Source organism: Sesamum indicum, linkage group LG8 (assembly GCF_000512975.1).
Source record: "Sesamum indicum cultivar Zhongzhi No. 13 linkage group LG8, S_indicum_v1.0, whole genome shotgun sequence".
NCBI classification, from domain to species: domain Eukaryota; kingdom Viridiplantae; phylum Streptophyta; class Magnoliopsida; order Lamiales; family Pedaliaceae; genus Sesamum; species Sesamum indicum.
In genome coordinates, this window is record NC_026152.1 from 1,516,388 (window position 1) to 1,530,794 (window position 14,407).

Below are 14,407 nucleotides of genomic sequence, written 5' to 3' on the forward strand. Positions count from 1 at the left end.
GCAGTCGCCAAGCGCTACGTCAGATATAACATGCATAATTGGTTGGAATGAAGACTGTGTGCAACACCCTCTATCGCTACTAGGGCTATATCTTCCCTAAAAATCATATTTATAGTAACCCATGTATTCATATATATAAATATGGGCAAAATTTCACTTTTAGTCCCACTAGATAGGGTCATTTTCACTTTTGGTCCCGCGCTTTAGGTGCTCAACACTTGTAGTTCCAAAACCCTAATTTTTTAACACCTTTGGTCCCACTCCGTTAAAAACTAACGAAAACGGCACGTGATTGTCACGTGCCGTTAGTATGGTCCATGTTAGTCAACTGATAAATCATTTCAAATGAAAGGCAAAATACGTTCTTCTCCCCTTTTCCTCATAATTGTGATAGGACGACCCACAATAGCGGACTGGTCCCATTAGATTCGCCTACTCATTGCGGTTCTAATGGTACTAGTTTCATCAACTTTCATCAACTAGCAAAAAGATACATCCACTTGAACCTCTCGATCGTCGTCCGCCGCGAAACAACATTCCGCCGCCGTTTTCTCTGCCGTCACGCCGACCCACGATTTACACTCTAGTCCATAATTTCCAAACATATCCAAAAAGTATTATAAACTTCCAACTTTGAACCTTAGCATTTTGATATATTTGAGTTATATCTAATAATGTATTTCCTAGTTGATATATAGTGCTTCCTAATTCGAACAATTTGGATAATTAGATTTCATATAATTCATTCTTTATTTCAAATTAATTCAAATAAATTTTCGTAAATAAATCTTAACTAAATAAATAGGTGAAGAAGAATATATCTCATGGGTAATAATAAATTAACTTGCTAAAGAAGACACATAATATTAATATAATGGATACAGATTTTGGAAAAAATTCAATTTCTGCGTTGTTTTCGTATTGAAATAACTTGATAAAACAGACTTGAAAAATAGTCACATTAATTGAGCATGTATGTAGATATATATACATTACATTCAATGAAGCAATTATTTCAAATAATTAAATACGTAAAGCAATAAGATACCAAGTCATGAGTTGTATACCATCAACTCATTAACAGTTATATCTCTCAGTCTACTATACTGTCATCAGTTAGTTCACCGTTGTCATTCAGATTCTCCATGGGGTCCTCTTTTCAAGATTCTCCTCCGATTCGTCATGTATTAGTTCAGTCAATTGTTCTATGTGCTCTCTAAGATCATCCACTTGATCATGGAGTTTTTTATTGTTCGGTTGAAGTTATACAATTTCATCCTTGTGATCTGCCTTTAGTGCTCCAATCTCCCATTAGATTGTATTTTTGCGACCCAACTAGTTAGCCCTCCATTCGGCCCATTGTTAGTAGTTGGCATGTCCCGATATATCGCTCCTAAGTTTTTTCATTTTATCATGACTATCTCTCAATTGCTGTTGTAATTAAACAATGAGACTGGTGTAGTGCTAATTAGTATTTGATGACAGCGGATGGTTGGGGTTAATAAGAGATGACGTATTAGCTAAATAATCTCAAATTTAGCCGAACCGCAATTTTAATTGCTTGCATTGAAGAAAATAAACACCCCGTATCAAGTGGTTTGAGTACAACATTATTTTTTTCATGTAATTTTTATTAAAATTACGACAATCCTCCACAAATATATACATTTGAACTCAAGTTTCTGTGACTTGCTTTCAACAATGGTACCTTCCGGTTTGAACTACTATCTAAGTTATCTAACGTTAGCTATCACTAGGTCAAATTGAACTATGCCTTGAATTTGAGCCTGTTAGTGTGACAGCTCTGTTAGCAACAACAAGTCACCGGTTTTGTGTTGATCTTTTGGGTTGAAATTATAATTCATATGTCCTGATATTGTTCATGAATGCTTTCAGGAAGAACCCAATTCCTTAGTTGCGGTCAAACAACTATATTTACTTAGTTGGACGTCTTCCTGCACTTCTAGCATCTCGAATAAAAGACGTGACCCCATTCAGAATTAGACTCTTATTATACTTGCAGATCAGCACCTTCCACAATTACAAGGAATAGACTCCAAACTCCAGATACAAAGTATCAGTCTTTTTGATGCTCTGACATACCCTACGACTTGTTAATACCATATTAAACCTTCTTTATAGGATGTCCATTTAGAAGGTTGGGTTTCCATCGTAATTACATCATTGATGGGTTTTCCATCCCATCCCCAACCTGAATTTGTTTACTTGTGACAAACGATAGGAGAGATGGACTACATTGAACAAGCCTTGGTTACAATATTTGGCAGCACATTGCATATTGTGTGATGATTAGGCAGGGGAGTCACATTCTCACCTCTTATAGTCGAGCAAATCATACATTATAATCCATCATCAGTAGAGGTATTTTCTATCTTTTTTCTGTAGTGAAAGTGCCATACCTTATAGAAACCAACAAAAATTTATTATTATTTTATGCTACACTTGGATAGAGTTATTTATATTTGATAAAAATTTAAAAAAATAGCTCTAAGTGACTTCATATAAAAAAAATTCATTAATATTTTACAAAATATATTCAAGATAAAAGTTAAATAATTTGAAATTCTTTCTAATATAGAAATAACTAAAGAAATTTGAACAATTGTTATCATGAATTTTAAAGTCCATCAATTCAAATGTACTTTTAATTATTGAGAATAGAATTGGTTTTCTAAATATTGTAAGAAAATTTTGTTCTTTGATACATGAATACTTATAATTTATGTGCAAGTATAATATTTTATTTTTTAATATTAATCATTGCACTATTGGTTCTTCTTCAGTCTTAGCTTATATATTTATACACACAAATATACTGTATATGTATTCATAACAAATTTAATATAAGTTAAATAATTCTTTTCTAATTAAATTATCTTTATAAGAGGAAGTGTACCTTTTAGTCCTGGTATGCATTAATATGTCAAAACGTATAAGGATAATTCAATAAGAAAAATTTGTTTAATCTACAATAATTCAGTAACAAACAAGAATGAATTTTCATCCCCCTTTTTTTTTTTTGTTAATATCAGCTAATTTCGTAAATTTTGACTAACAAATGACTCTTTTTTGTTTGATAAAAACAACAATTGAGATATTAAATGTAATTTTTCACCCTATAAAGAATTTACATATAATTACACCAAATTTAAAAAAAAAAGAAAAAAAGAAAGGGTATAATTATCCCTAATAAGTAACAATTTTTTTTATTTTCTTTTTGTCACACCATAACTTACATTTACTAAAACACACGAGGGATAATTATAATTTTGGTCCTCAAGTAAATCACTTATTCAATTTTGATCCTTAAAATTATTTGATGTTTGGTATTTTGAATCCTTCCCTTAATAAAACCATTAAAGTTAATAGAAGTTCCATTTGGAAAAAAAAAAAAAAAAAGTCATTTTTCTTCCATATTTATATTTTTTAAGTTTTAGTCCTATACACTCATTTTTTATATTTTTCTTCAAAACTTCGAGAGAGAAAAAATCAAAAACATAAATTTAAGCAATAAAGTTTATATAATCTCAATAAATTTTCTATATAATCTGAACTTTAACTTTTCTCATTTTACTTTTGTATTTCTTTTTGAATTTTTCTAATATATAGACAAAATAAATATGATACAAAATATATTAAAAAACTAAATTAAGTATGACAAAGTCAATATTATAAGGACAATTTTTTTTTTTTAGTTCCATAAAACATGGAGAGAATTTATTTTGGTACTGCAACTATGGCAAATTTTGCTTTTACTCCTATAAAACACATAATCACTTATTTTTAGTTCCAAAATAATCATGTACACTGTGGTTTTAGGACTAAAAAGACTTTGGCGTTTATGAGAATAAAGGTCCAAAAATCACATTTTTTGAAAAAATATGAATACCCGCACAAATAAGAAATAATTATGTAGCCCTAGACAGTGAAGTGGCCATTACTATTTTTTCCTTGCTGGAATTTTTTAAAAAATAAAAAAAAATATTTGAAAAGATAAAAAAAAATAGAGTTTGTAAAATAAATATTTCATAGGAAATATTAGTTCATAAAAATATTTTAGAGAATTTTAGAAAATATATAAAATTCTAATTTGTAATACAAAAAAATATTTTGATCAATTCAACACAAAAGTTGGATAAAAACCTAATGCAAGCTAACGAAATAAGCTCGTTGTTAGAAAAATAAAAAAAGTATTTATAATTTTTCAAACAATAAATTTTTTTTGTAATTATGCCAAGCTTCAAAGGAGTTGACTATAATTCACCCCAACTAAAAACAATAAAAAGAACAATAATTTAAAGACCAAAACTATATAACCTCAACCTGTTTGACGACCCAAAAACACAATAGTTCAAGAACTAAAACTGTAACTCAAAGTATTTGACGACCAAAACTATAAGTGGCTTTGCTTGAGAACCAAAATTTGTATCTATACCCACATGTAAAATCTTGATCCTTTGTAACCACATAAAAGCACTTATTGTTCACCTCAGATGCAACATTCCTTCCCACCTTATTACCAACACATTTTCTATATTAACAGCACAAAAAAACAAGCCATTCATAATCTCAATGATTCCTCAATATAATGGATGATAAAAGCATAAAACCCCAACTAAAGTGAATAAATATTACCATTTATCGCCTTACGGTTATTAAAACTCAATCAGTTGATTGAACTTGTCTCTCACAAGTTTGAGTTCGTTCGACAACACCTAAAAAGTCCGCAAGGTCTTATTCCTACACCAGAAAATGTCCAGTCTAATTCTCTACAGCAGCGCAAAAGTGTAAATAATCCATATATAAACTCAGCTCTTTTACCACAAAAACCAGGACACAAGTTCTTTGGGGAACTAAACAATGAACACAATTACACGTCATTCAAGCGTCTAAAATTTCATAACTGAAGAGGTTACTGCATAATTCCAAGCTAATCTATGATTCATGACTCAAAGTTTGCAAAAGCAGCATAACTTATGTCCAAAAAAGGGGGGGAAAGGAACATTTCCCGAATACTTGGCCACAAACAAGCGAGCTACCACAGCCTCTCAGGATACGACAAACGGCACCCCATCAAAATCTCAAGATGCGTACCAGAGTACATCATCACAAACTTAACGGCGATCCCTGGAGGACTGCCAAGTGGAGGACCTTGGGGCACCAGAACCAAAGGAAGGCCTTCGATCCTCCCGCCACCGGTCACCTTGTTGGGGTGTTCGATCGTCCATCCTGTTGCCGCTGGACCACCTGTCAGTTTCAGGAGGTGGGGCCTGACCCCCGCCTTCAGCAGCCACTCTTTTGAACCTGGGCACATACTTCCCAGTCGATGGTGCAGCAGCAGCTGGAGCAGCAGGTGCTGCCTCCACAGGGCGTGAAATGGAAGAAGGCTCAGTCCTTGAGGGCACTGCAGCTGATCTCCCCAAGACCTCTTCCCTCCACTGCCTTTCTTTTTCTTCCAACTCCCTCTCCCGCTGCCTCTGCTTCTCAGCAATTTCATCCAGCTTGGCCTTCCGCTCAGCTTCCTCTTTCTTCCGCCTCTCCAGCTCTGTAAAACCCAGCAATCCAAACTCAAGCATTACATCATAAGCATTAACCCAAGACATGGACTAAAAAAGTACAAAAACCAGGATATAAAATATGTTCTGAACTCATGATATTCACTCTAAATTCTTTACACTATAGCGTGCACATAGTGAGCTTTCAGTAAAGGAAGACAATAGATAAAATGCCATTCAAAAGCATTGCTAGTTTAAAATTGAGTGGAAAAGGAATACACAGCATCACCCTACTAACACACTTAGAAACCCTCCCCCAAAAAAATGAACTTCAGTGAAAGGGGCAGAAAAGTGAACTTTTGCCCTGGGGGCTTAAAACACAACACAAGTCAAAATGACGAACCAGGGAAAACTACCAATTCTCAACGAGAAACAGCAGTGTATTGCAAAAGAAAATAACTTCATGTTGGACCAGAGTAAGGCACAAGAGCATTCTTGATAACTAAATAAGTTTGTGACCAAAATTGGAAAAAATTGTTAGATATGCAATTCAAATAAAATGTACCTTCAAGCTTTCGTGCTTCCTCCTCTTCACGCAATCTTTTCTGCCTCTCCTCTTCAGATCTCAGGAAATATATCATTTTCCTCTTCGCATCCCTTTCCTGTTTCCTTGCCTGGATAATTTGGTGGATTTTTTCTTCTCTCTCCTCCTTAAGTCTGTCATATTCAGATTTCCTGCGGCTCAGAACTCTTTCTTGGAAGATTTTCTAGCAAGAAGAGAAATACATATATATCCAGAATTAGGACTTGCACTTAGAAAAAAAAAAAAAAAAAAAGAATCCTCTGTGCTATGTATTAGCACAAGAATATCTAAATCGCAAAAGAACATAATGCAATTTGTGAAAAGCTATAATCAGCAATTCATTCTTATTTGAACATTACTATAGCAAGGATAAGCCAAGAAGCAAGTTGTAACTCGGTTAAGAGCTAACAGTTCTGGAGGATCGCACGCCTTAACAAGTCATCACAAACTCATACTTGAGAAGCACTACCCAAAATTTTAGTTTTTTACCCTAACCAGTTGAGGAATAACAAATCAGGCCAAGGCGCCAAGCTCGATTTGGAAATCTTTCTTCATAACATTAGCCAGTCAGAATGGCAAAAAGAACTAACAAAGGAAGCCACAAGCATTCATCTAGATCCAACAATGGTATTCTCTCAGGAGTCACAACCATCTAATGAACTAGGTAACTTGAATACTGGCATCTCTTGGAAAATGGCTAAATTATTAATTTTAATAAAAAAAATATTAAGAACCTTGTTCTCCAACATCCGACCGAGCCTCCTTTTCTCCTCCAGGTCTCCAGCATGTCGTTGTCGGCTTACATCAATCTCTTGCTGTATCAAGACAGAAAACCTCCGGTCAATTTAAAAGTAAAGATGCAGTCATACAACTAATCAAAATTCATTTGGTAGCAAGGCAACAGATATCCACGCATCAGAGCAGAATATCTCCCAGCAAAACATGCATGTTATAAATGAAGTTTCCAGCCCAAACAACATCCCACATTCAGACCTGCTGCTCAAGTGTGTGTAGAGCCTCTTCTTCTGCTAAACGCTGCTGGAATGCAGCGTCAATAAGGGGGGCTGCCTCTTCTCTTTTAGCCCGCTCCAAGTAATCCATAGTCTTGGCAAGTTTCTGTAATTTTTTCTCCATTTCTTGCTTCTCCCTGAGCTGCTCACTGAGAGCCAGCTCCATTAAAGTCTTCTTAGTTATTTTTTCCTGAGTCCGGATTACAGTTGTTAGTTCAAACAAGTTTAGCAAAAGAATGCATAAACCTAACCATGCAGCTTAACTCACTCCTTCCAAGACTGGTTTCTTCCCTTTCTTTTTACTGCGTTTTTCAGCTTCCTGCAGCAAAGCTTGGGCTTCCTCGAGCTCACGTTCCTCTATTTCCCTGAGAATTCTTTGGTTCTTCATTTGCTCAAATTCAGAGGCAAGCCTTTTCTGTTCTGCCTCTTCAGTTATCTTCTGTAATTTTAACCTCTTTGCCTCCTCCTCTCGTTCCTTCAGAATTCACAGGCCAATGTGAAAAAATTAGATAACTTATGACCTTTCAGGTAATCAATAAAAATAACACATGCACCAAAACACCAACTTATCCAGGCAAAAAATGACATACCATCTCCAAAAGCTGACGTTCTTGTTCTTCTTTCCGTTTTTCAATTATTGACTTGCGTGCAAGAAGTCGCTTGTGCTCTTTTTCAACCACTTCCACTAAATCTGGAAGTGTTTCCCCTAATTTTGAAATTCGCTTAACCGGAGGGTAGATCATGCCCCTGGCTTTGCTTAGGGATTCGGCAAATGTGGACAGGTGATCTCGTAGGCCTTCCGATTCCAGACTCTGCAGGGAAAATAATTCAATATATGACTTAGTGAATATACTACGAGTTATTTAATGAATTCCCAGAAGACAAAGGAAAAAGACCAGGAGTCCTGGATCAACATTGACTAGATAAAAGCTTAAGCATCTTTATTCCGGTAGTTATTACTCATTGATGGAGTGGCTCATTACCCAGCCAGGGAGGACAATTTTAGAAAGAAGTCCGTCATTCTAAGAAATGGAAGACGTCCTGGAGTGGGAAAAGGATACTTGAACTTGGCACAAATAAGAGTATAATAGTATCAGCAAATTTGGCAGAACCAAGTCAATCAATCACTGGATCAGATGCAAATAGAAAAACCACCAAAAAATCATTTACCTTATTGCCAAAGAAAATGGCACCCTTCCTATAATCCACTTTCATTGCTAAAAAATTATTCTTCACTGCATCCACGGAGATCTTCTCAACAATTGAAAAATCAAAGAAAGGAATTATCCTTGATAGATTCTCAATATTCATAGTCTGATACACCTGCGAGACCTGGACATAGAGAAGTAGAGAGACAAGCAGCAAATCGTCATATTACAAAAAATGAGACAATATTGCACAAGCAGTAGCTTGAGAACTAGTCGTAGAACGTACCCGTTGCAACAACCTAAGAGCAGCAAGCTTCTCCAGAGAAGGAACATACTGAGACAGCTGTATTTCTGGAACAGAAGAAGCAGAAGCAAGTTTACCTCCAAGCTTTGAAATTTTTGTTAGCAAGGGCTGTACTTTCAAGGCCAGGTCTAAAGGGAGAAACTCGTGCTCCAAAATATGGTAAAGATCCTTGACTTCCTGAGTTACACAGTTCATCACACCTTTGGCCACCTAAACAAAGGCCAAAAGACAAAAACTTAAGGATGAACTAGCATATAAATGAAATACCAATGCAAGTCAATTAACCCGAGACGCATGACTGTTCTTCCTCGTCAATGTAGCTTATTGAGTGAGGTTTTTGAAATTAAAAAAGTCAACAATGTGAATTAGCTAACACTTGCTTACCAACTCCAACAGAAGTGATGACCTGGAAAGCTGAAACAGAATAAAACAGAAATGTTAGAGAAAAGCAATTAAAATGATATGCTGAAGTCTTTGATCAACCAAGACATATATTACCACTTCTCTGTTCTCAGGTTTGGATTCAACATCAAATGCAATAAGGTTTGCCACTCTCAAACTCCGCTCTTTCTCATTTTCAAGCTCCAAATGAGATGCGCCATACGAACGATCATAAGGGGGCACGGACAGTGCAGCTAGAACAACAGATGATGCTATCAACTGCAAATCCTTCTGATTTAGGTTCTTATTAAAGCTTTTCTGAAGTGAGAAAAGCTTAAGCCATGCATAAGCATGATAAAGATGGCTGGATGACATCCAGAAAATTTCTGAAAGCTTGGAATAATAAACAACCATCAAGGAAGGTTTAGGTGTTTTTTTAACCATGCACATCAACCCATATATATCCTCAATAGAACGAAATGCTTCCTGCAAATGGAAAAGATACAAAATGGATAACTTAGAAAAGATCAGAAATCCTTGATGAAAGTTATTGGTAACCTATCAACTGATACAAGAGTGAGTATGCACAAGAACAGAGAAGTTAACAAACCTGCCAAAGTTCAAGCTCAGTAGCAACTTTCAGTTGCTCGAATCTGGTGTCAAGATACAACTGCAAACTCTCCGGAGCAGCAAGATCAGGCCTATCTCGCTGGTCTCTGTACTTGTTAAGGTTTGCAAGGTGATTCCTGATTATTTCACACAATCTCCGAAATTCTGTAGTTCTTTTGTATTGCTTACAGAATTGGAAGGCACGATGTGCAGTCATCTGAGGATTTAAGATTAGAAGCTAAGTAAACATCCATTTGATCATACGTTGCACCAAAGATAAATAAAAATTCTTACACCAAACCAAAAGAGATCTTGAAGTTCTCCACTGATAACATAAAGAGAATATGACAAAAATAAGTAACGCGCACAAGTAAGATGGAACGAAGCACCTAACATCAATGTCCAAATACTCCAATAGATATTTAGCAGACAACCATGTTAGTATACATAGCTAAATACATTCAAATAATTTGAAACTTTATAATTCTCTTTCCTTGAACAAATAGGATTCAGGTTGACAGGATTGATACTTAGACAAAGAAAATGATATGAAATGTGGACTACAATTAAATGATCAGGTGTAAATATAACTGACTCAAGCTATACAACAATCAATGTAAGAATTCTATTATGTAGTTCCAAAGAGAAAATCAACAGCCCATCATACAAACAAATGAAATCTTACTTACATAGTAAGAGTACATAAAAATCTACATATAGTGGAAGAACAATTCCCTTATGGTTTAACTGAACTAGCATATGCATCAATTTGTTATTGTAACATTTTGTTGAAAGAAGTAACTAAAGTGCCAGGGTGCTGGACAATTTACGAAAATAGACAACCTAATGAAAATCAAAGGAGATCCAGTTATGAATAGAAGTACAGTTATTGAGTTGCATGCATAAATATAAGAAAGAAAACTTACCGCATACAGGGCCTCCAATCTAGAGTTGTTACGTAAGATTTCCAACACCGTTCTGTAAGTCTCCCACAAGAACTTAAACCATGGTGTGACAAGCTCACGATCAGATCTGTCTTTTCCTTTCTCTCCACTAACATAGCTCAACATCAGATCTTCTGGCCTTTTATCTGCTTCTAAGTCATCTATATCCAGAGCCTCTTCCAAGGCCTGCGCCTGATTACGTGCAAGTTCGGCTTTCTCGGTTGCCAACTGCATGAAATGCTTTATCACCTCCTCTAGAGAAGTGATGTTAACCTGTTGGCAGATGCCACGGTACTGGATAAGGCCATCCTTAGCATGCCTTCCCCTCCTCATGTCAACACACAGCTCCACATACTTGAACATTATTCTCTCATGTGTCCTTGTCCAAGCTCTATACCTCCTTGAAGTAATAAAACTATGAAGAGCCTCAAGAGCTTCTTGCTTTTGTCCAACATTAATCAACTCTGCAACACCAGGTATACATATGAAACATGCGACAGAGGAAAAGATAACACTATGATCAAAGAACACAAGCTTGATGTTTAGCTGTTCTGCACAGCCCTGTACCAAGGTGTTCTATCCACCACCTTCTAAGCAAAAACAGAAAAACAAAAGGATGAGATGCTCAATTCCTAAAATGACTATTTTCGAAGAAGAGCAAAGGCCATTGCGATTATTTCTACACGTGTCGCCCTCAAAAAGCAAACAGTGTCTCATATCAATCTCAACAATGGAAAAATTGTTGAAAAATTAATTTACAACTGGTTGATTACTATCTACTTCAACTTAGAAATAATACAGGTAAATCTTTACCTACCAGTGAATATAGCACAGTATTCACAGCATAGAGTTCAAGGTGGTAAAAAGACAGAAAATGGGCAGCAAATGGGGGAAAATTTTGATATTAAGATTCTTTGAGCAACAACATAAGAGGCAACTTAGTTGTGCGTACCTTCAGCTCGCTTCAAAGCATTCTCAGGTCTAGCAAAGGTCGCCATCTCAAATTCCCAATGGGGGACGATAATTCAGCTGTTGAGGCATAAAATGGATTACAACTGGATCAGGAATAGAATCATATGAGTGGCAATAACATTAAACACAAGAAAATTGATTGTCTCTAAAAAGCACGGGGTAATTCAGCCGTGTATAGCAGGCAAGGTGTCTCCAATAAACAGATAAAACAGAAAAACCAATTGCACATGCAATCTGGACTGAATAATTTACAATAAAACCCACGGGATGGAATCCCCCATTCCTAACCCTTTTACAGAATCACATTTCTCATATCGGTTTTGTTTAACGGCAGACAGCTGCATCACAGAATTAATGGAAATATGACATCTATCTCCATAGGTCATCTATCATTTTCCTCTGTATCCTTGCTTATCGATCTGCGATATGAATTACTTTTTGTGTGGGGTAGGATAGACAGTCCTTAAATTTTCTCAAAAGAACAAAAAACGAAAAGTTACAACCGCATCGAATCTGCTAACTACAAGCCCCAATTTGATTTCGATTTTACAGAAAATCCGAAGTAGGAAAACTGATTCCAAAAGGCTTCAGTTCCTCATGATAAATGAAAAGTACGTAAAGAAAATAAGACAAAAAAGGGAAGTTCAGATCTTAGAGCGCACTTACGGCCGGCGGCGGCGGCGGTGAGCAGAACGAAGAATGGAGCCTCTGCTGCTACAATTGAGATAGGGGAACTCTGAATTTTTTTATTATTGTTTTTTATATAGAGAGAGAGAGAGGTAGAAAGCCCTAATTCATTTACAGGTTTATGCAGCAGTTATTGGGCCGAAAACTATGTTTGGATTCGTTTTCGGCCCATCTCGACATGCAACGGTCGGTTTCTCTTTTTTGGGCTCCTTTTAGTATGTATGCTAAATTGCTATTTTAGTCCCAAAAGAGGAATCTCTTTTTTTTGGTCCATGATTCATTGAAAATTCGTTTCAGGTATCAAAATTATTAAAAGAAATTGCTGTGTTAGTACCAGAACCCATTTTCTACCAGGTTTTAACAGCAAAATGTAAACATTTGTTAACTCTAAAATTTAACAAACATCTCATTTAAATTAAATTCTCTAGAATTTATATTTATCATTAACTTAAAATCATTATATTTGTAATTTTTTTATAAATCAATCCACTATATTTACTAGTCTTCTAAAAATTCTTAGCTCATATATATATTATATATATATATATATAAGTCGACTCTGAGAATCGAACTTCCCAAATTTCTGCACCTTTCATTCAAAAGAAAATTCTTGAATTTCAAAATCAAATCCAAAAATAAATCTGTTCAGAACTACCAAATGCATTTTGGGAAATAAAAAAACATGTTATTACTCTCCCTTATGAAACAGATTTTGATGAAAGACAAATCCCTACTAAAGCTAGGCCAATACAAATGAACCAAGAATTATTAGAATATTGCAAAAAAGAAATTCAAGATCTTCTTAATAAAAAATTAATTCGCCCCTCAAAATCCCCTTGGTCTTGTCCAGCTTTTTATGTTCAGAAAAATGCAGAATTGCAAAGAGGGACGCCTAGACTGGTTATAAATTATAAATCCTTGAATAAAGCATTAAGATGGATTAGGTATCCTATACCTAATAAAACAGATCTTCTTAAAAGACTATATAATGCAAAAATATTTCTAAATTTGATATGAAATCTAGATTCTGGCAAATTCAAATTGATGAAAAAGATAGATATAAAACAGCCTTCACTCTCCCTTTTGGTCAATTTGAGTGGAATGTTATGCCATTTGGGTTAAAAAATGCTCCTTCAGAATTCCAAAAAATTATGAATGATATTTTCACTCCATATACTTCATTTACCATTGTTTATATTGATGATGTTTTAGTCTTCAGTGAAAATATAGAAAAACATTGAAAACATCTACAAATATTTTTTAAACTTATTAAAGACAATGGCTTAGTTGTATCAGCCCCTAAAATAAAACTCTTCCAAACTAATATCAGATTTTTAGGACACCAAATCCATCAGGGAACCATTGTCCCAATTCAAAGATCTCTAACTTTTGGAGAAAATTTTCCAGATCAAATCTTAGACAAAACTCAATTACAAAGATTCTTAGGAAGTCTAAATTATGTTTCAGATTTTTATCCAAATCTTAGACAAATATGTAAACCATTATATGAGAGATTAAAAACTCCACCACCTCCTTGGACCCAAATCCACACAGATTTAGTGAAAAAATTAAAAATAGAAATTAAAGAAATTCCTTGTCTAAGTATATGTCATCCAAATGCACCAAAAATTGTACAAACAGATGCATTTGAACTAGGATATGGAGGTATTCTTAGTCAAATTATTAACAATAAAGAAACAATAATAAGATATTATTTTGGAGTTTGGAAAACTACAGCTCAGAAAAATTATCCTACAATAAAAAAAGAAATATTATCTATTGTATTGTGCATTTCTAAATTCCAAGATGATTTGTTAAATCAAAAATTTCTTCTAAAAATTGATTGTCGAGCTGCAAAAGATGTACTTACAAAAGATGTTAAAAATCTAGTTTCAAAATAAATTTTTGCAAGATGGCAAGCTTTACTATCTGTATTTGATTTTGATATTGAATATATTAAAGGAGTTCATAATCACATTCCTGACTACTTGACAAGAGAATTTTTGCAGGGATGTCGAAATCAGGAGAAGATGCAAAGCTAAAGGTAAATCCTTTAGCAAAAATCAACACCCAAATTCTCAAATTAGAATACCCTTCTTTAACACCAGAGAAGACTCAATTGAGACCCCAAAATCTTCAAATTTCAAAGCCACAAGTCCCACAAAATCCAAAATCATTACGGGTTTTACCCCCATCTCTCCAACCAAAAACACAAAGTCTTGCCCAAACAACTCAAAAAGCAACATCATTATC

At 34.8% G+C, this 14,407-nt stretch overlaps 1 protein-coding gene across 3 annotated transcripts; it reads right to left on the reverse strand.

The window, feature by feature from the left end:
- LOC105167389 (eukaryotic translation initiation factor 3 subunit A) lies at window positions 4,796–12,250 on the reverse strand. Of its 3 annotated transcripts, none has more exons than XM_011087083.2 (14): window positions 12,134–12,250; window positions 11,448–11,524; window positions 10,478–10,959; window positions 9,553–9,768; window positions 9,060–9,428; window positions 8,946–8,975; window positions 8,544–8,771; window positions 8,280–8,441; window positions 7,700–7,921; window positions 7,378–7,584; window positions 7,093–7,299; window positions 6,834–6,914; window positions 6,082–6,283; window positions 4,796–5,566 (listed from the first exon to the last, which is right to left on the reverse strand). In XM_011087083.2, the coding sequence occupies exons 2-14, from the start codon at window positions 11,491–11,493 to the stop codon at window positions 5,136–5,138; spliced, it is 2,883 nt and encodes a 960-aa protein (XP_011085385.1). In that variant the 5' UTR covers window positions 11,494–11,524; window positions 12,134–12,250; the 3' UTR covers window positions 4,796–5,135. The 3 variants fall into 3 exon arrangements, with proteins under 3 accessions (XP_011085385.1, XP_020551380.1, XP_011085386.1); XM_020695721.1 differs by having other exon boundaries at window positions 11,448–11,550; window positions 12,134–12,206; XM_011087084.2 differs by having other exon boundaries at window positions 12,130–12,203.